Source organism: Ahaetulla prasina, chromosome 1 (assembly GCF_028640845.1).
Source record: "Ahaetulla prasina isolate Xishuangbanna chromosome 1, ASM2864084v1, whole genome shotgun sequence".
NCBI lineage: Eukaryota > Metazoa > Chordata > Lepidosauria > Squamata > Colubridae > Ahaetulla > Ahaetulla prasina.
The window spans coordinates 217,941,322-217,962,791 of record NC_080539.1 but is presented as its reverse complement, the minus strand read 5'-3'; the positions used below and the strand labels follow the sequence as shown (position 1 = coordinate 217,962,791).

At 38.1% G+C, this 21,470-nt stretch overlaps 1 protein-coding gene across 1 annotated transcript in view; it reads left to right on the top strand.

The window, feature by feature from the left end:
- The first annotated feature begins 402 nt into the window (after positions 1 to 402).
- MYO3B (myosin IIIB) overlaps positions 403 to 21,470 on the top strand; it is a 284,495-nt gene continuing 263,427 nt past the window's right edge. Inside the window, exons 1-5 of the mRNA XM_058190849.1 lie at positions 403 to 549; positions 1,772 to 1,906; positions 9,986 to 10,090; positions 10,341 to 10,440; positions 15,245 to 15,321. Coding sequence (XP_058046832.1) covers positions 403 to 549; positions 1,772 to 1,906; positions 9,986 to 10,090; positions 10,341 to 10,440; positions 15,245 to 15,321 — 564 coding nt within the window. The remainder of the gene's footprint in view (positions 550 to 1,771; positions 1,907 to 9,985; positions 10,091 to 10,340; positions 10,441 to 15,244; positions 15,322 to 21,470) is intronic.

Sequence of the window (21,470 nt, the reverse complement as noted above, 5' to 3'; positions counted from 1 at the left end):
TTTGGTTAGAAGTGTGCCATATTGGGCAAAATGTTCCAAAACTCACTTAGCTAGCTAGCTTGGTATGTAGTCTCCATCTCCTCCATCTTCTTTAAAAGCCCACCTCGACTAAACCACCACGAGCAAAAACTTAATATGATTTACAAATCTTAAGGGTTGCAGGAAATCGCATGACTGTTTCTGTGTATGTCACTACAATTTGCCCCCATATTTGGCAAAGCAGTCAGATAGTATTCTTTTATGAAAGCCTCCATCAGAGCTACCAAGATATTGCTTTCTAAAGTTGGCCGCGTGAGTCACTGAATCAACTGATTTCCTATAACTATGACATCTATTCAACTGTTTTCTTATCCTATTTCTCGCAGGAAACCACTCTATGGCGTGCTTCAGTATAATCAGAATATGATTGGACTGGAATCGTTACCTGATCCCTCAGATACCTGGGAAATTATTGAGACTATTGGAAAAGGAACATATGGTAAAGTCTATAAGGTTACTAATAAGAAGGATGGCAGTTTGGCAGCAGTGAAGATTCTAGATCCTATTAATGTGAGTGAAGAACACAATTTAAAAAGAGTTAACAAGCTTTTTATACTATGAATACACAAGAGGCCGTGAAGCTTCTATTTTGATTAGATAAAATGAAAGTGTTTTGAAAGTGAACTTTAGTTATGTGATGCACATGATGATAGAAAACAGGGCAGTTGTTTCAAAATTGCGTTGAGTCCCAAATTAATTCAAAACTTTTTTTTTTCACTTACCTATTCAATCCTGTTCAATGGGAAAAGTACAAGGCTGGAGTCCATTTGATCTAATCTCATATTCTGTGCAAACCATTGAGCTTGCATTTTGGAATTTGATAATGTTTTGGGTTCTGAAAATTAAATTATATTGCTCTTTTTTTTTCTTTTTGCTTTTGTAAACTCAAATGCGTTTCTCAAATGCAAAGGGAAGGAAGGTTATCCGAGGACACCTAAGACACTCAGCTTTCCAGGTGCATTGCAATAAAGAGCCATGCTTTTTTCAAAGATGCCTATAAGGAAACACCATAGCCTATTTCAACTTATTGAGATATATTGCATTACAGAGAGAACTTTTGCTCCATACATAACAAAAATAACATTCTGTTTAGATTGGGGTGGCTGTTTGATGGTCAAAGTTTTGAAAATATTTTTAATATTTTATTTCGCTTCGTAATATATTGGAAGTAAGGTCTTTACTTTGAAATAAAGGCGGGTTTGTAACCACGCTTTAAAAAATGACACTATATGAGTAAAACTGATAAGTCAAGCTGGAGATTTGTAAGAAGAATATAAAATGGTTCCGTGGAAGTATAAAAAGTTTATTTATTTATTCAATTTATATGCCGCCCACCTTGCAGTTCAAGGCAACTAAAAGTTAGCAGAATGCGATTGCAATCCAAATAACGGAATTGTAAAACACAATTGTGTTGAATAAAGAAGCTCAGAGTTAAATCAGGCTTTCTCTCTATTACTTGTCTGTAACAATACAGTCTAAATACTTTAATACTCCAAACTGCTCACAAACTAACATGTTTTTATTATTGCTTGAATATCTCTCAACCTTTTAAAATTTTGCAATATGCTCCTGAAACCATAGGAAGTTTTATAACTTTCCTTCAGTCATTTGCTGGAAAGTTGCGCAAGCCATCTTCAGAAGAGCTGATAGTATCGCTGGTGGGACCAGATTTGGGGGCTCTTTCTTCCTAGTGATACTTATGACGTGGGTATTCTGTGTGTCTCCAATTTAGGACATGGACGAGGAGATTGAAGCAGAGTATAACATCTTACAGTTCCTTCCTAACCATCCCAATGTGGTTAAATTTTATGGAATGTTTTACAAGGCAGACCGGTATGTAGGTGGACAGCTCTGGCTTGTTCTTGAGGTAAGACATTTTGTATTGCTAAATCTTAACGAAAAGAAGTGTTGTGTTGTGGAAAAAAAGCCTAAATGCATGTTTGTTATGGTGGGGAAAGTTGTGGTCCTTCACTCAATCACAAAGGGGCTTTGTTTAGCGGAAAAGAAAGACAATGCACACACTGCTTACTCCAAGACAGTGGATGTGACTTTCCAAGTTTTCCCAGAACTGGCTGTTAGACTGACTCTTTTAACATGAATTAAGGACAGATTCATTAAATGCAAGTAGTCCTTGTCTTACAACCACAACTGAGCCCAAAATTTCTGTTGCTAAGTGAGAATTTGTTAAGTGAGCTTTGCTAGGTGAGCCTGGCTTCCCCATTGACTTTGCTTGGCAGAAGGTCGCAAAAGATGATCACATGGCCCCAGGACATGTCTGTCATAAATATGAGTCAGTTGCTAGGTGTCTGAATTTTGATCACATGAGCATGGGGATGCTGCAACGGTCATAAGTGTGAATAATGGTCATGTCTCTTTTTTCAGCACTGTTGTTATTCAGATGGTTTATTAAAGAAATTAAGTTGAGGACTACCTGTACGAGAAGGGCGGTAATTATACTGGCTGCAAATCATTTATAAAATAAGTTAAATCGAACTCCATTTCTATTATGGCCCTATCTACTTGCACTAAATAAGACCTGGCTCTGGTCTTGCTGAGGTCTTGCTGCAGAAATGGTTCTTTTCTAGTATAATTGAATCTTTCAATAAACACATAAAGCAATTGATCTCAAATGGCATTACGTTGCGGACACAGTCATGCAGAAAATTCAGAATAAAGCTGGATTATGTGTCCTCAGAGTTTGGAAATACTATTTGTGGCTCACATGTAGGCAATACTGTAAGAGTGTTATTGGATTTTCAAAAAATCAAAATAGGGTACGCTTTGAAGGATAAAGCTGAGTAACTAGGATTTCTTCTTTGTCAAGTTCTTGACTTTTTCTCATCCCACAAACAACCTATTTCTGCCATGTCTTGTTAACATTGTCTCTCTCTCTCATCCCTAGGCCACAGCTGAGGCAGCTTATACTTAATTGTTCTGGTTTTAAAGACATGCTTTCCCTCTTCTCCTAATACAATTTTCATCATGAATACAATCTGGCATGCTTCGTTGACCGTCTGATAGCTGAGATGATCAGCAATTGGGATATGCCTAACAACCTAGGTTGTTGCAGGTATATTCCTTCCCATGTGGTTGTTTTGCATTGCTTTCCATGTTCAATTTGACCTGAGTTGTAGGAAAGATTGGATACCTGCAGCTGCAGAAGCATCTCCCTGTGGAATAGCTGACAGAATATTGCCAAGTATTTTTCATTCCTCCAACAAATATAGCACACTCCTTGGTTTGTTGCATCTTTGTTGGCTTTCCCTGACAATTCAGAGATGCAGCAAAAGAAGGTGACCTTTCTGTTATATAGTTCTGCATTTTAGCAGCTGAATGTAATCCTGAAAACTAAAATCTGGACTTCCAGAAGAAGAAATGGCAGACTGAAGACAAAAAGTGGAGTCAATGACCATGCTGGAGTGAAGAGTCACTGAGTAGATCAGCTTTCAAAACCTCTCTGGACAAGGAGAGGACTTGAGACCACCCACAAGTGTTGCAGAACATTGTTTCTTGCTTGGAGACCTCAAGATGGTCTCCATCAGGTTTAGAGCTTTGGGAGCAGGGGTGAAATACTCTCGGTTTGGACTGGATTGGCCAATCTGGTAGCAATGGCGGCAGGTGGTTTGGAGAACTGGTAGCAAAAATCCCTCCCTCCCCACCCATGCCCATCCAATCGCCCACTTGCCGCTTGCCACTTCTTTTAAAAAATGCTTTTAAAAGGTAAAAAAAAAAAGGCTCTGATGATCACAGCTGAGCTGCCTCTGTTAGGTCCCTGCCATTTTAGTCCTTTATTGTGCCCATCTTTGCATGAAACGTTCCCTTCATATCTCCAATTTTCTTGAAGAGATCTCTGGTCCTCCCTATTCTATTGTTTTCTTCTATCACTTTGCACTGTTCATTTAAGAAGGCATTCTTATCTCTTCTAGCTATTCTCTGGAATTCTGCATTCAACTAGGTGTATCTTTCTCTTTCTCCCTTGCCTTTCACTTCCATTCTTTCTTCAGCTATTTGCACAGCTTCCTCAGACAACCATTTTGCTTTCTTGCCTTTCTTTTTCTTTCTTTTTGGGATGGTTTTAGTTGCTACCTCTTGTACAATATTGCAAACCTCCGTCCATAGTTCTTCAGGCACTCTGTCTATCAGATCTAATTCCTTAAATCTATTTGTCACCTCTACTGTATATTCATCAGGTAGAATAGAATAGAATAGAATAGAATAGAATTTTTTATTGGCCAAGTGTGATTGGACACACAAGGAATTTGTCTTGGTGCATATGCTCTCATATATGATTTATACTGTATATGGTATATGATTTAGGTATATGATTTAGTTCATACCTGAGTGGCCTAGTGCTTTTCCCTACTTTCTTCAATGTAAGTCTAAATTTTGCAATGAGAAGCTCATGATCAGTCAGCTCCTGGTCTTGTTTTTACTGACTGTATAGAACTTCTCCATCTTTGGCTGCAGAGCACATAGTCAGTCTGATTTCTGTGTTGACCATCTGGTGATGTCCATGTGTAGAATCGTCTCTTGGGTTGCTGGAAAAGATTGTTTGCTATGACCATCATATTTTCTTGACAGAATTCTATCAGTCTGTGCCCTGCTTCATTTTGCACAGGCAAGGCCAATCTTGCCTGTTATTCCGGTTATCAACTTTAGCATTCCAATCCCCCATGATGATAAGGACATTTTTTGGTGTTAATTCTATAAGGTGCTGTAAATCCAAATGATGTTTTCATAATTGAAAAGGATATACAGACAAGACAGCAATCTGGATAATTTTCTTATGTTGGACTTACAAAAGAGGCTTGTTAAAATTTTGAAGAATCTCATGGGAATGGACAAAGAAAAAATGAAAAGAAATCAAGATATTATATGACTAGATTTAAGATTAAGATCGTTAGAAGTAAAAGGAAGGAATACAATACTGGTTTATTTGATCAAGGTTTAAAATGATGTTATCTCTGGTAACCCTTAATGGATTTTTGCTGACAATAGGACTGAAATTATGATACTTTATGCATTTGCTTATAGATAAGAGATGGGATATAGGTAGAAAAGATCATTTTCTATAATTTATGGGGGGAATAAGTTATTAAAATTATTTATATTTGTGATGAAGGTGGGAAATCACTATGTATTTCTTTTCTTTACTATGTCTTTACTTTTTTTTATTGTATTTCTCTTTTTTATTTCTTTTCTGAACCTTCTACTCTTTTTTTTGTTCTGTCTTTTTTTAGTTTATATTAGTTTTTGGTATTATAATCTTTAATAATAATTTTATTAAAAATACTAAAATTTCCTCATTTCTAATTTAGACTGTAAAGGGGAAAGTACTGAATTATCTCTTCTTTTTTAAAAAATCTGTTAGCTTTGAAAATGAAATAAACAGAACATTGTGTTGCATTGTCTTCTGAACGTTTCAGAAGGCAAAAATAATTGGACCCTGTTGGAGAATCAGATGTAAAATGTTAGCATAGCTATCCTTGCTGAGTAGTCTATATATCAGAATTTGCAGTATCTATGAGCAGCAAGTGTTATTTTTCCCACTTGTATTCCTTTTAGATGAAGTTTTCATTGCTTTCTTTGGTGAAACCATATATTTTTTTCCAATGTGAACTTAATAAGATGAACCTATATGGGCACAAATAAAATTGCACTGTAAATGTCCTTAATTGTCCCCAGGGAATCATAATTCTGCCACGATTATAAATCACCCGCAATATTTTCCACGCTCCTGGTCTTTTTAAACACCTGGATCCATCATAACTGAAGGCCTATTAGCTAAACCAGACTGCTGCAACATTATGCCCTTGAGAAAAGTTGGGCTGAAATTGCCATCTCTTTTTGCCCGGCATGAACCTATCATAATCTAACTGGGGTTGGCGGAGAATGCATTTCAACACATCTGGAAGAAACCAGGATGGTGAAAGATCCCATAAGCATTAAGTGCTCCCCAACTAAACTCCTAGAATTCTATTTCAGTTAGGAGGATAGATCCAAACTAGATAGAAGTCAGAAAATGTCCCTCAAATTGGGTCTGACTCTCGGTCAATTAAGAAGGGAACCTCTATTTGCTACTCAAAGGCAGGTTCCAAATCCCGTTGCTACCGGTTCACTTGTGTGCTTGTGTGTGCTTGTGTGTGCTCACAGGTACTCGCAGTGCTCATGGCGCTCATGGGCGCTTGTGGCACTTCTGCGCATGTGCAGAAGTGTCCGCTGCTACTTGTTTGCCTGATATGCTGCGAACTGGTAGAACCCACCACTGTTGCTACCCCCTTCTCCAGAGTTGCTCTTTTCATTTTGTAACCCTGGAGTTTCCTGCTTGTCCGCCTTCCAATAATAACCATTTACTGTTTTTTGAGGTGAGCCAAAGCTGACTATTATCAACTGCTATGGCAAAAAAAAAATAAAAAAAATCCTGAAGATCCTAAATGAAAATAATTTATCTTCTAGTTACAAATAAAATGAGCCAAAGTAGCATTATACTAATTAAAAAAGCAGCAGTCACAATAAGAATGAAGTTAATAACTGTGATAATATTAAATAACACAGGCCATGACATACTCACCCAAAGGCCACATATATGCACAGATCTTTGTCCCAGCTTGATTATATCTTGAACCCTATTCCAGTGACATAAGTCCACCTTTTTATAAATACTGCAGATTGTTTTGACCTCTCCTCTTTGATTTCAATTGTATTTATTATGCTATACTTGTCCTTTCCCAAATTTGTATAGAGTATATGAGACACGGTGGCGCAGGGGCTAGGACAGCTGAACTTGTAGATCGAAAGGTCGGCAGTTCAGCGGTTCGAATCCCTAGTGCTGCCGTGTAATGGGGTGAGCTCCCGTTACTTGTCCCAGCTTCTGCCTACCTAGCAGTTTCGAAAACATGTAAAAATGCAAGTAGAAAAAATAGGGACCACCTTTGGTGGGAAGACAGTGTTCCATGCGCCTTTGGCGTTTAGTCATGCCGGCCACATGACCACGGAGACGTCTTCGGACAGCGCTGGCTCTTCGGCTTTGAAACGGAGATGAGCACCGCCCCCTAGAGTCGGCAACGACTAGCACGTACGTGCGAGGGGAACCTTTACCTTTACCTTATATGAGTCAATCTCCAACATATAGCTAATGATCTTTTGTCCTGCTGTGAAGAAATGTTCCTTCTTTTAGAATAGGCAACTGTCATGGAATAAAATCAAGGTAGATACAGGTAGTCCTCGACAGTTCATTTAGTGATCATTCAAAGTTACAATGGCACTGAAAAATTTGACTTATGACCGTTTTTCACCTTATGACCATTGCAGCATCTCCATGCTCACGTGATCAAAATTCAGATGTTTGGCAACTGGTTCATATTTACGATCCTTGCTGTGTCCCAGGATTATGTGATCCCCCTTTGTGACCTTCTGACAAGCAAAGTCAATGGGGAAGCCAGATTCACTTAACAACCCGGTTACTAACTTATCCACTGCTGTGATTCACTTAACAACTGTGGGAAGAAAGGTTGTAAAATGGGGCAAAACTCACTTAACAAATGTCTCAGCAACATAAATTTTGGCTTCAATTGTGATTGTAAGTCGAGGACAACCTGTATTGTTTTGGTGTGTTTCAGAGGGAAAAGGACTTCAGTAGAGTTAACAATAATACAAAGGATTGCATTGTGATCATTTCTGAAAGATCGCTGTAAAATAAAAAAGATGAAATGGAAGAAAGGCAACCCCGAACATGTTTGAACATATCAGGATAAAAACTGAATTATCTAAAAAATCATAAAAGATAATACATATATCAGTAAAAATGGAGAAATTAGAACTTAAGGGCGAAAGAAGATGTGATTTATATAAACAAGCATAGAAATATTAAGATATGATTAAAAATATGGAAAAAGAACATTTTGGCAGAAATTATAACTAAGTAAAATGTATTTGAATATGTTAGGTTGTATAAGATATGATATGGCCAATACTCTGTTCATAAAATATGTTGGGGGTGTGTGTGTGAAGAAAAAAAATTAAAAAAAATTGATTCAAAAAAAAGAAAAGAAAAGAAAAAGCACGTTTGGGACAACCATGACCTGGATTACTGAGAATCTCCATAGACATTTACCTACATTGAATGTGGCTTCTGCCCCCTCAAGAAGGCTATCAAGTGGAGAGAAGTTGTATGTATACTCCTGGCTTAGGGCATTGGCACTTCCTACTGCTAGTATACTTCTAGTGAATAGAATGCAGAAAAACAAAATAGATTGTGGATAAAAATATCGTTGTGAGAGTGACATGGATGATTAATGATATAGAAAAGTATATTTAGAAAGGTTTTAATCTCTTCCCCCCCCCTTTCTGTTCTTTTAAATACATGGCATGCAAGTAATATGAACATGTTTGCAAAAGGCTGCACATTTCTGGATCTGAAAGTTTTTTCTTAGATGTTGGCAGAACAGACATCAAGGCTGAGCATAGAGAGATATGTGTGTTGTCTATCTTATACTGCCTGCTAACAGCAGCACTGATAGAGCGAACATTTCAAATGACTGTAATTTGCTGCTCTCCAGTTATCAAATGCGTCACGTATAGAACAGAAAAAACAAAGAAACTCCTGTGCTTTCTTTTGCATCAAAAGAGTTTTGAAAAACACAGGTTCATAAAGACAATGCTGCTTATTGTGACTGTACAGATCTGACAGGTTTTTAAACCATTGACAATAAAGAACAACTATTAAAAAAAACCACCCTGAACTAATTTTGGAAAGTACATGCATAATATCTTGGGTTCAACCCCTGGTATCTTCAGCTAAGGGAAAGTAGCAATAGCTTTAGCAATAGCACTTACATACCACTTCATAGTGTTTTTCAACGCTCTCTGAGCACTTTACAATGTCAGCATATTGCCCCCAACCATCTGGGTCCTCATTTTATTGACCTCAGAAGGATGGAAGGCTGAGTCAACCCTGAGTTGGTCAGGATCGAACTCCTGCTGTATGGGCAGAATCAGTCTGCAACACTGCATTCTAACCACTGCGCCACCACATATTTATCACCAGTAAATAGAAGAAAACTAAAATCTTTGCTTGTGGCCTTACAGCCATATGAGTTAGGGTAGACAATACTGAACTAGATAGGCTTAGTCTACTATAGTCCTATCATGTTTCCCTGAAAATAAGACACTGTCTTATATTTTTTTGAACCCTGAAATAAGCGCTTGGCCTTATTGCCATGCGCTCAAAAGCCCGATTGGGCTTATTATCAGGGGATGTCTAATTTTTGGGGAAACGAGGTATGTTTCCTAGATTTTTTTTATTGCCAATGTTTTTATTTCTTTTATTTTAGATTCAGGCCTGTCAGCAGATCACAAAAATATCCACTAATCCAAGATAACTGCAAAGGAATGAATGGAAAAGAAAAAAAAACATTTTTGAAATATCAATATGAATATATTCAGCTAAAAAACTTTATGAGAGAATTCTACTAATCGCCTTATATCCTTACAGCTTATTGGAGCCTCTGTACTAAGACTCACTTTTGAATTGTGATGACTTGTCAAGGCGTAGAACTGCCATCTCCGGTCAGTGGCACAGCCTCCCTAGCTTTCAGTAGACTAAAGGGAATTGTAGTCCAATATACCTAATATATCTTGAAGCTGCTGGTTTAGAGAAAACTTGCCTAAAAGCAAATGCAGGTTTAATTTCCCTTCTTGTCCATGGAAGAAAATGTAATTAGCACATTCGTTTGCCTTCACAATAAAGATGTGCTGGAAATCCAAAAGTGTCTCGATCATGGCTATTATTTGGAAATAGCTGCTGTGAACATTTGTAATGACTGATTTCCTTTACTGTGTTTTCTGTGCAAGTAGGTGGCCCATCTGTAGTGATTATGATCTAAACATGCTTGTTGAGTAACGGATGCCTTTCATTTCCTTTGTTCCTCTCCTATCCCCTTAACAGTTGTGTAATGGAGGCTCGGTCACAGAACTTGTCAAAGGCCTACTGAAGAGTGGCCAAAAGTTGGACGAAGTAATAATCTCATACATCTTAAGAGGTGCCCTTCTGGTAAGCATACCCATTTTGCTTCTAATGACAAAATAGGATGCAATTTAGCCATTCTGATACACTGCCCAGGTAAAAGGGCAAAAATTGTTATCTATTTACTGCAGCGAGTGATTGCATTGAGATTGTGATATAGTAGACAGACGTTCTTACAGTGTCAGTACAGATTTTTTTTTCCTGTTAGGGACATTATATAAGTATATGAGTAAAAACTATTTTTTTCTCTCCTTTTTTTCTCATTACGGACATTTAGGGTCTTCAACATTTGCACAACAATCGCATCATTCATCGTGATGTCAAGGGGAACAACATTCTGCTGACAACGGAAGGAGGAGTCAAGCTTGTTGACTTTGGTAATCCTTCCTTCTTTCCTTCCTTCCTTCCTCCCTCCCTCCCTTCCTTCCTTCCTTCCTTCCTTCCTTCCTTCCTTCCTTCCTTCCTTCCTTCCTTCCTTCCTTCCTTCCTCCCTCCCTCCCTCCCTCCCTTCCTTCCCCCTAGTTCAGAGCACAGGTGGCTTTCAGTAGGTTCTGACCAGTTCTGGAGAACCAGTAGCGGAAATTTTGAGCAGTTTGGAGAACCGGTAGTAAAAATTCTGACTGGCCCCACCCCCGTCTATTCTCTGCCTCCCTAGTCCCAGCTGATTGGGAGGAAATGGGGATTTTGCAGTAACCTTCCCCTGTAGTGGGGTGGGAATAGAGATTTTACAATATCCTTCCCCTGCTACACCCACCAAGCCACACCCACCAAGCCATGCCATGCCCACCAAGCCACACCCACAGAACCAGTAGTAAAAAATTTTGAAACCCACCACTGGTTCAGAGTATAAACATTATTTTGTGCATATGAAAAGAAGAATACTGCTCTCAATTAGTCTTCATCACATTTATTCCCTCTTAGCTGAAAACTAAAATGGTACTCTGGGCCTAAAAACTAACATTTCATTTAAATTTGCATGTACAACAGTTATATTTGAGTGTGATTAAAATTGAAAAGCCATTATATAAAGCCAGATAAAAGAAGCTGGTGACTTTATTTCTAAGAACATTTGTTGATTTTTTTTTTGATAAAGTCAAATAATAATAATTGAAAAAGGAATCACAGGTTAAAGCCAATATCACTGTAACAAAAATAAGGCCGTCATCTTCTTTCAGTGTCACTTGGGAAGAAGTTGGACTAAACTTGCATGGAAAGGGCCAAGTTGCAAAAGTTAGCTTGCAACTTGAATAAGTCCATCACATTCCATCATGACTTACTAATTCCCTGGTACCACAAAACCAAATTAACTCAAGAACAGAAGTCTGTAGAGATTCTCAGTCATCCAGGTCATGGTTGTCCCAAAGGTGCTTTTTCAGGAGGCAACTGGACTTTCTGTTTGTTTTTTTTTTGAAGAGGTTTCACTTCTCATCCAAGAGTGAAACATCTTCAAAAAGAAAAACCAGAAAGTCCAGTTGCCTCCTGAAAAAGCCCCTTTGGAACAAGAACAGATGCCCACGTGTGACCTGGAGGCCAGAAATTCTTTATCAGTGTGTCCTCAAAATACTCCATTTTAAGTGGAGCTTGGACAAGCACTTGGACTAAAACAACAACAACTTCATCACTAACCTCCTTAACAGCAAAGGGGTAGAAATCACTATTCACCTGATGCCACCTTCCTAGGGTAATCATTAGCACTAGCTGCTAGAGCGAGCTGCAGGAAATTGGCATCAATGCCAAAAGAAACACTGTCGGGCAGGAAAAAAAAGAGGCTAGAAAGAGAATAACATTGGTAGAGTTAAGGGGTTTTTTTCTGTTTTTTTGCACATAATTGCCTTGTTGCATTCCCACAGAGGAACACAAGATCAAAATGAAGCAAGAGTGGGAAGGTAATTGTGACATTAGCTGTACTTTATTTAGAGAGAGGAGGTGTATAAAAGGAGTCATGGGGTTGGGAGGGGTTACTGCCTGGTGTGTGTGTGTATATGGTATATATTTATAGCACTTCAACTGTACAAATAGTCATTTATTTCCTAAAATGAAAGGTGTGTGCTTTGCAAAAACCAATGCTTAAATTGGAATTAAATGCAATATTCATTGTACGACTATCACTTAAGTCCACATCTAAAACCAGTGGTCTTTTAGATTTCAGTGTGTATGTGTAGAGTATATGGACAGAGAAAAACTGATCCAATCTATTTTCCTCTTAGTTTTTGTCAGAAGATCTGGGGATTTGTGATTTGCCAAAAGTGCTGAAAGCTTCTAGTGCCCTCTTTCAAAACTGGTGAAAAATAGTTTAAGTCTGGGTTTTTTTTTTAAACCTCATGTACAGTAACCTCTAGCCTTAGAGAAATGTTTGGAACATGTAATATGAACTTTATTAGTACACAGCAAAGCACACAGCCATTTAAAAAACCAACTAACCAAGGGTAAATGAGAGAAAATCACTTTCAAATTCCTCCAGCAGAATTTGAAATTGATCTGCCAATCATCTTCACTCCTACTGACCTTGGAATGGTCATGAACCAGCAAGCCAATCATTCCTCTCTTTCAACTGATCAATAGGAATCTGTCAAAAACATTATCCAATCAACAGTATCTATTGGTGAGGCAAGTACAGTACTGTACACACACTGGAGAATTTTTTCTAAAAAAAAGATCCCCTTCCTTTTACACAAAAAAAGAATAAAAGAATAACAACAGAGTTGGAAGGGACTTTGAAGGTCTTCTATTCCAATCCCCTACTCAAACAGGAGACATGATACCATTTTAGACAATCATTGTCCAGTCCCGTCTTAAAAGCCTCCAGTGTTGGAGCACCTACAACTTTTGAAGGCAAATTGTTCCACTGGTTGATTGTTCTTACTGTCAGGAAATTTCTCCTTAGTTCTAGGCTGCTTCTGTCTTTGTTCAGTTTGTTCAGTTTCCATCTGTTGCTTCTTGTCTTGCCTTCTGGTGCTTTGGACAATAGGTTGACCCCCCTTTTCTTTAAGGCAGACCCTCAAATATTGGAACACTGCTATCTTCTTCTCACTAAACTGGGCATACCCAATTCCTGCAACTGTTCTTCATATGTTTCATATGTTTTAGCCTTCAGCCCCCGAATCATCTTTGCTGCTCTTCTATGCACTCTTTCCAGAGTCTCAACATCTGTTTTATATTGAGATGACACCATCTTCAGAAAAACTAAAATGAAGCTGCCTGATTATCAAGTATCAAGCCATCATTCCTCCTGTAATGATGTTCCCTTTGAAAGTTGTTAAGGAGATATGATATGCCATCAGTTTTGTAGCTAGACACTAAGTTGTTCCCGCATTAGGAACTTAAATGGAAGAGAGAATTCTAACTTCTTGTAGGCTACTTTTTAGACTAGAAGGACTTGAATGCATTGCAAGGACACTTGCACAATCCAGCTGTTATCTAATTCACTGCAGTAACCGGGTCGACTCATCCCCAACTTCAAACAAAAGAGAAAGAAAAGGGATTTAAAAATCCAAGCAGCCTGCAGCAATTCTTTGCCTAAGTCAGAGAAGGAGGGGTGGAGGAAGGCAGGCAAGTGAATACTCTTGGCTAGATCAAGGCAGCATCCCATGGGAAAGACCTGGTAGAAAAGCTGAAACTCAGGAGCCCAGAGAAGAAGTGAGCAAGAACTTCAATAGGGCTGCTAACCAAACACAAGGTCTGCAGGGATTTATTTCGCAAAGAAAAGAATATGCTGCTGTGGTGCTTTGGGGTTTTTTTTATACGCAATTTGGGCTTCACTGAAGCTGAGCCAGAAATAAATTTGGTTCAGCTACTGAACTGAGTCAATGTCACAGGATCATAGAAGCCTGGGGTTGCTTTTGAACTATTGCAGAATCTTCTCATGGAAGATGTGTCAGAATCAGGGATGAAATCTACTTACCTTCCTTACCGGTTTGGAAATGCGTGTGGGTGTGTGCCACATGCGCGTGCAGTCCTTCTGTGCATGCGCAAAACCTTCTGCGTATGTGCAGAAAGTAAAAAACACATTACTTCCTGGTTAAAACCAGGAAGTAATGACACCCGGGCGGGTGGGCGGAGCTTCGCTTCACCATTGCTACTGGATTGCCAAACCACCGGCCACGATCGCTACCGGATTGCCAGATCCAGTCAGAGCCGGGAGCATTTCATCCCTGGTGAGAATTACAGAAAATATAGACATTCAGTCAAATAACCGTTCTATAAGTGGTTGCCACATCACCTGCATTCTCTCAATTATTGCTTTTTCATGGATGAATCTAGATCCTTCGAGAGAAGGGCGGTATACAAATTAAAATATTATTATTATTATTATCTTCTCCAATTTCCTGGGGAAACAGTGACTGCCATGGTTGCCAACTTACGACCACAATTGAGCCCAACATTTCTGCTGCTAAGTGAGACATTTGTTAACTGAGTTTTGCTCCATTTTATGACCTTTCTTGCCACAGTTGTTAAATGAATCGTTGCAGTTGTTAAGTTAGTAACGCAGTTATTAAGTGAATCTGGATTCCCCATTGACTTTGGTTATCAGAAGGTCACAAAAGGGGCTAACATGACCCTAGGACACAACAAGGGTCGTAAAGATGAACCAGTTGCCAAACATCTGAATTTTGATCATGTGACCGTGGGTATGCTGCAATGGTCATAAGTGTGAAAAATGGACAGAGGTCCCTTTATCTGGTGCCATCGTAACTTTGAATAGTCACTAAATGAACTGTTGTAAGACGAGGACTTCCTGTCCTCTGCTGATACCAAATGTTCAAAGTACAGAATAAGAACAGAATAAGAGGGCGGCAACAAGAACTCTGATTGGGTTCCTTAAGTGAAAGGTTTTCTTGAACTATACGGGATTATTTTAAACTTTTCAGGCTGTAGAATCTGTTACAAAAGTTTCGTGCACAGCTTTTTAGTGATAAAAAAAATCGGCTGTGTTCCACAGATTTTATTTTTTTTTGCCCTTATTTCCTCCCAGAATTATAGCAAGTTCTTGTGCCTTAAGTGATTCTTAAACTATGAAGCAGCAGGCCAGCTCCAAAAACATTTAAGTTAAATTTGCCTGGCTTGCAAATTCTCCCCCAGTTAGTGGGAAAACCTGCAAATCTATTGACATTGATTTTTCTCTCAGGCATCGTATGGAAAGGTAAACCCAGAAAATGTTCAGAATGTCTTTTCTTATTACAGGTGTTTCTGCACAGCTCACCACTACCAGGCTGAGAAGAAACACTTCAGTTGGGACACCATTTTGGATGGCTCCTGAGGTAGGTTATAGCTATAATGTGCTGCGTGTGTTGCATATTTTGTGTTTTTTTTAGCCCTGCTGGATGTGCTGCCTTAATTCTCTAAACCAGTCAGGCTTTTTTAAAAAAAAATTGACAACTTCAAGATCTGTGGATTTCAATTCTCAGAATTCTTCAGCCAAGGAAATCTTAAAGGTACTTGTTCTAAATCCTTTGATGACTAGCATTATAAGCAAGAGAAATAAAAGTTAGGACTTCCCTCGATTTATATACCAAAAATGAATAAAGGAATAAATCTAGCTTGCTTGCAGGATTGTGGTTTTGAAGTAAATCTTATTGATTGATTGATTGGTTGATTGATTGATTGATTGAATTTATGGCTGTTTATACTCCGTAGTGATTTAATTCAGTATTTAAAAATATGCTGTTCAGACTTAGGAACATAGTGTATGTTATCATTTTCCTACGTTTTCTACACTTCATTTAATAATGAAAATTGAATGAAATTTTCAATTTCATTGATAATGAAATTTCAAAGATGGTGATAGCCATAACAGGGCTGTTGATCAACAAAAATGAGGGCAGACTTTCACATTTAAAAATAGGTAGGCCTAAGAGGATGGAAGCTTAGAGAGGCACACCGAATGTATTCAGTAGAAGTAGAATAAGTATCAGATGAAAGAAAGAAAATAGAAGTTGGAAAAGTGGAGTGGACAGAACAGTTGAAAGGTCTGAAGAGCACTTGGAAAATGAGCAGACTTGCTATGACATGAGAAAACCCTGCAATGATTTTGAGGATCTCATGTGTTATTAATCCTGCTTGTTAATGATTCAGCTTGTGCAATTTTTCCCCCAATGCTTGATTTACTACACTTTTCAGCTCAAACTTGTAAAACACAACGGAGAGGATATGTGGTATTTCTCCCACCCCATGACTAATGTTTGTTTTATCCTAGGGAGAAAAATGGCTGAGTGGAGATTTACATTCACTTAGCCTCCTCAGTTGCTAAATATGTTTTATTATTTGAACCTGCTTTTTATCTAGAAATAGAAGAAAAGGTTGAGGAACGCCCTAAAAACTACAGAAAGTCTTTTGCTCGGTCATTAAAAATAATATTTTAAAGAAGGATGTATAAACTTTTCTTCTTAAAAACAACAAATTTGGGGGCCTATAAAGCACTAACTAATTTAGTGAAAGTTGGACAGTCTGATCTGAACCTTAGTTGGTGCAGCCTCCAGAGCTGCTTCTGATCACAATTACTGAAAAGCAGTGATATTGTTTGGATGTTGTTTGGATGCCAGGACAGCATAGACCCTAAAATAGGATCATCACTGGAAAAAAACAGAAGAGAAAGTATCATCAACAAAATCCTGCCAGCTACCCAAGAAGTGGTAAATGAGGCTCCAACCACCAAAAAGTTGCCCTTCTCTGCATTAACCAAACAAACAGATTGTATTGTAATATGCCATGTCCCTTTAAAACGAAAGTGTCTCTATGGAAGAAAAACGAAATTATGAGTGGTACCCTGTGTTGGAGATAATGTGCTGAATTAGATGCGGGGAGACCTAGTTTCTAGTCTTTCTTTAGGCACAGAAGCCATCTGGGTGACCTTGGGCCAGTCACTTTCTTTCAGCCCTAATCATCATCAGGCTCTGGGACAGGCGAGGGACAACCTCTCCCCTGCCCTTGCTGCATCATGCATTGATAAGCTTTACTGTAAGAATGAGGCAAGTGCAATGCAGAACATTGAAGAAGAAGAAGAAGGGGACGACAGAGGTGGCTGGATGGAGTCACTGAAGCGGTAGGCATGAGTTTAAATGGACTCCAGAGGAAGGCCTGGAGGAATGTTGTCCATGGGGTCGCGATGGGTCGGACACGACTTCGCAACTAACAGCAATGCAGAGCAAGCAGTCCCTGCAAAGTATCAAGATAAATGCTAAGACGAACAACTCCTAAAAAGCCCCTCATGATTTTTAGTGAGCTGAGAGTCCTGCTGTAAAAGCCAGTATGCTATAGTTATAACAGAGTTCCATTCATGCTCTCTAAATGATAACTTGAAATATCAAATGTATATTTCACATACTTCTATCCGTTCAGCACCTTTAATTAAGGTGTTTTGAAAGTATATTTGAATAAGAAAAGCTAGCCCCTGACAGAAATGACAGAACTATGGAATTGCAAATAGAAAGGTCAGTCTTAATATTTAAAATGTTTTGGCAATAAACATTGCACTGGATTTATTTGGGGGGGAAAATGCCTGCTTCAGAGAGTGCTGTCTTTCCCCTCAGCATCTCTTATTCTCTGCTCAGTGATCCTGAACATGCGGCTGAAGGTCGGGCCTAAGTTAATAGCTTTAAGTTTCTTTACTCCCTATTTAGGTAACATTTGTTCTCTTAGTGGGATGGTTATTTTATTCTATGCTGCAATGCCATTTAAATAAGAGGTAGAGTCTGTTCAGTTTTAGGAAAATAATATCAGTGTTTCTCAACCTTGGAGACTTTACAAGGCATGTTGGGGAATTCTGGGAGTTGAAGTCCACATGTCTTAAAAGTTGCCAAAATTGAAAAACACTGATATTATTTAGAGCAAAATCAGGATATAGAATAAAGTTTATTTTTCAGATGTCTCAAAGGCATTTGAGAGCTCTTTTGATATAACTATATTTTTATAGTTGTGGCCAAATTTTAGTGGGTCGAGACTAGAGGGTTCTGTAATGAAAAAGAAAAAAAGACAGATGTGTGATTTTATGTGTGTGTTTATATACAGTACATGCTTATTGATACAGGATATATTTTTGCTTTTTTAATAAGCTTTTTTTCCCAAGTGCAATTATATTAAATTGTAATACTAGGAACTGTGTTGCCTAAGCAGTTAAGAATCAATGTTGAAGTATTCTGAAACATATGAATATTTCTGTTACATATTATTTAGGTGCTTAAAGTTTCTAAGGTAGGTTTAGGAAGGATGCAAAATGTGGGAATAAATATAGTTAATTTACTCTTTACTTTTATATACTGTATTGCCTTTCCTTGCAAAATAGCATTCAAATAAATTAGCATACAGTATAAAAAGATGTAGTTAAAATACAGAACAATATTAAAACATAAAACTAAATAGTGTAGCTTAATTAAAAAGAAAAAAGAAACAGCACGTGCAGGTTAAATCAGCTCAAAATGAAAAAACAAAACGAAGCCTCTATCTGAATAAAATTGTCTTTGCCAGCTTCGGAAGGGCATCTTAGATAGAGCTAGCTTAGCCTCAGTTATCAGCAAACTTCAGAGATCAATAATGAAAATTGAGAAAGTCATCTTTCATAGTGCCAATAAGTATGTGTCCTATAGTGACAAGTTACAAAGAAGAATCTTAAGTATCTGGAGCCTCATGTGATTTATTATTGTGCATACAACAATGTAAAATCATAGCTGCCAATTCTTTAGCTAGAGTTGGCACTGAGTTTTTGGATGTCATCATATATCGGCGTAGTATACATGTGCAGTCCAAGCAGTATGTCCTTTTGTAATTGACATACGGAAATTTTGGCAATCGCAGATTTTCTAAGTGCTGTCCAAGATTTTTTTTGGTATGGCACTCTGTGTGATGATAAATCCTGGGATCATTATGGCCCATTTATGCCATAAATTTTCAACTTTACTCTTCAGATATTGACATTTCATGGTCTTCTCCAATTCTTCTCTTCTACTATCTTCTAGTATTCCCACATTAATTATCACTTTATTTTTTTTCCAACCACAATTAAATCTGGCGTGTTATGAGCCAAGATGTATCAGTTTGAATTCAGAAATCCCACAATATTTTAACCTCCTCATTTTTTACTTTTTTTTCAATTCTATGTTCCCACTGATTTTTCATTCCTGCCACATGATCATTATTATAGATGTTCCAGTGAATCATTTTGGTCATTGTGTTATGTCATTGTTTATAATCAGCTTGTGCAATCTTATTGCACAAGCTAAATATATGATCTGCTCAGTGATGTGTTGCTACCGGTTCACCCTGGATCAGGCAAACAGGTAGCGGCGGCAGCAGGAGGCTCCATCCACCCCCCCAGACGCTTCTGTGCATGCGCAGAAGTGTCACATGGACGTGCAAGCATGCGTACACACACGAGTGAACCGGTAGCAAACTAAATTGAAACCCACTACTGGATCTACTGTTTCCTCTACTTCTTTGTACAATCTGCCCTTTGAATCAATTCTGATCTTGATTGCTTCAGTTCTTGTGCAGCCAAAGTCAAGCCTTCAGTTTCTTCTTTTAAGGTTCCAATTATAATTGGAACATAAGTCATTGATAGGTTTTTACCTTTATCCATTTCCCCCTTGATCTTTTGTAGTAATTGAACATGTATTTTTTTTTCTTGCCAGCATTCTGTTTGTGGTTTTATTACATTATTTTGATATTCGTCATCTGTTTTCTTTACATTCAGTAAGTTCCTATTTTTAACTTGGATCAATGCTTGTTCTTGGCTGTCTTTTACTCAGTCAAGCATGCTTCTTTTCCTCAACAGAAAACCTCTGCTTCCTTCCTATAGGGATTTCTATAATCTATCAATATCATTATAGGGATACCATGTATAGTGAATAGTCATGAGTTTTCTTCTTTCTTTTTTGGTCCAACTGTCCAGTTCAGTTTTGTCCAGTTAATACTGTAATTCCAGCCATGTATTGTATCACAGGTAGAGCCCAAGTATTGATAACTTTAATAGTTTCCACTGTTCAATTTTGCCTTTAGCAGTTCTCTCTCTCTTTAGATGTATTCATATTCTTATTCTTGTGGGTTGCACAATCGGACAGATGGATTTGACATTTTTGTTCATCTGTTGAGTCTTTCCCAAAGACCTGGGATAGGCAGACATTGGTAATTAATCATATTAAATGTATTGTTGTGGGATGTAAGATATTCCAAGGAAAAGCTGCCTTTTACAATTGACTGATGGTGTTCAAGTGGGTTCCAGATATTTTGGAATTTCACCCAAGGCTCAGCAACACTACCATTAGTGTTTGGTCTCCAACTCTTGCTCACAGGCTCAATCTTCTACCTTACGTTGCTGACAGAGAGTGACTGGCTCAAATTTTCCAAGCTTGAGTATGGACTTGATCCTGGTTCTCTTCGGTCCTGTTTAACATCTTAACTATTACACTGGGTCAGACTCAATAAATCTGGATCATTCGTTGTCAGCAGCCTCAACATATTTTTTTTTAAATGTCACCTCTGTCCATGAAATATTGCCAGCCATCTCCATTGTACTGTAACCTGTACAGGCCCACTGTAACCTATTTTTCTTGAATTTCAATCCAGCATTACACATACCATTGACCCACATTTTCAAATTTCATAGCTATCCCTGCAAGAAGGGTCTAGGTAGGTTGTAGCTCTATTCAGGAAAGGTTACCCTGAATGCACATTCTGTAATGAAAGAGAGTGGGATCAGTCATACATAACACATGACATTGACATTGTAGAGCAGATGGCCTCATCCAGCACAATTCAAACTTTGGTAGCTCTTTTCTAATTCTCATCTATATTGTTCATTATTTGGTGTCTATTGCATGAATCATGTGTCATTAGTGTTAGGAGTCCACCAATTAATAATGTTTGATTTTTTTTAATAATGGGTCTGACTGAAGTTGATTGAACATATCCATATTATGTTGTTTGATGTTTGATATTTCAAAAGAGAAAACGAAAAGTAATTGATTTTGCAGTGCCGGGTAAAATTAATTGAGACTTCTGAGTAACTTGCCTTGAAGGAAGTTATTTACATGACTTCAGGGAGGTAACTTTATTGGGAGCAGATGTTTCGAGAAAGTGGTTACATAAATTAAATATGAAAAATATGCTAATGTCCTACCCCACAATATTGATGAATAATTTTACAGCAGGGCATGGATATAGTAGCATTCAGGGTCAACAGATGACTACAGATCCTAATATTGTGAAATAGGGAGAAAAATATCTTTATTCACTTTCTGCCCTGCTATATACCATATACTATTCCTAAAACATGCTTACTTGGGCTAGTAGCAGTAGTGGGATTCAGCCAGTTCGCACCACTTTGGGAGAACCGGTTGTTAACTTTCTGAGCAGTTTGGCAAACTGGTTGTTGGAAGAAATCATTAGGGCAGAGAACCGGTTGTTAAATTACTTGAAT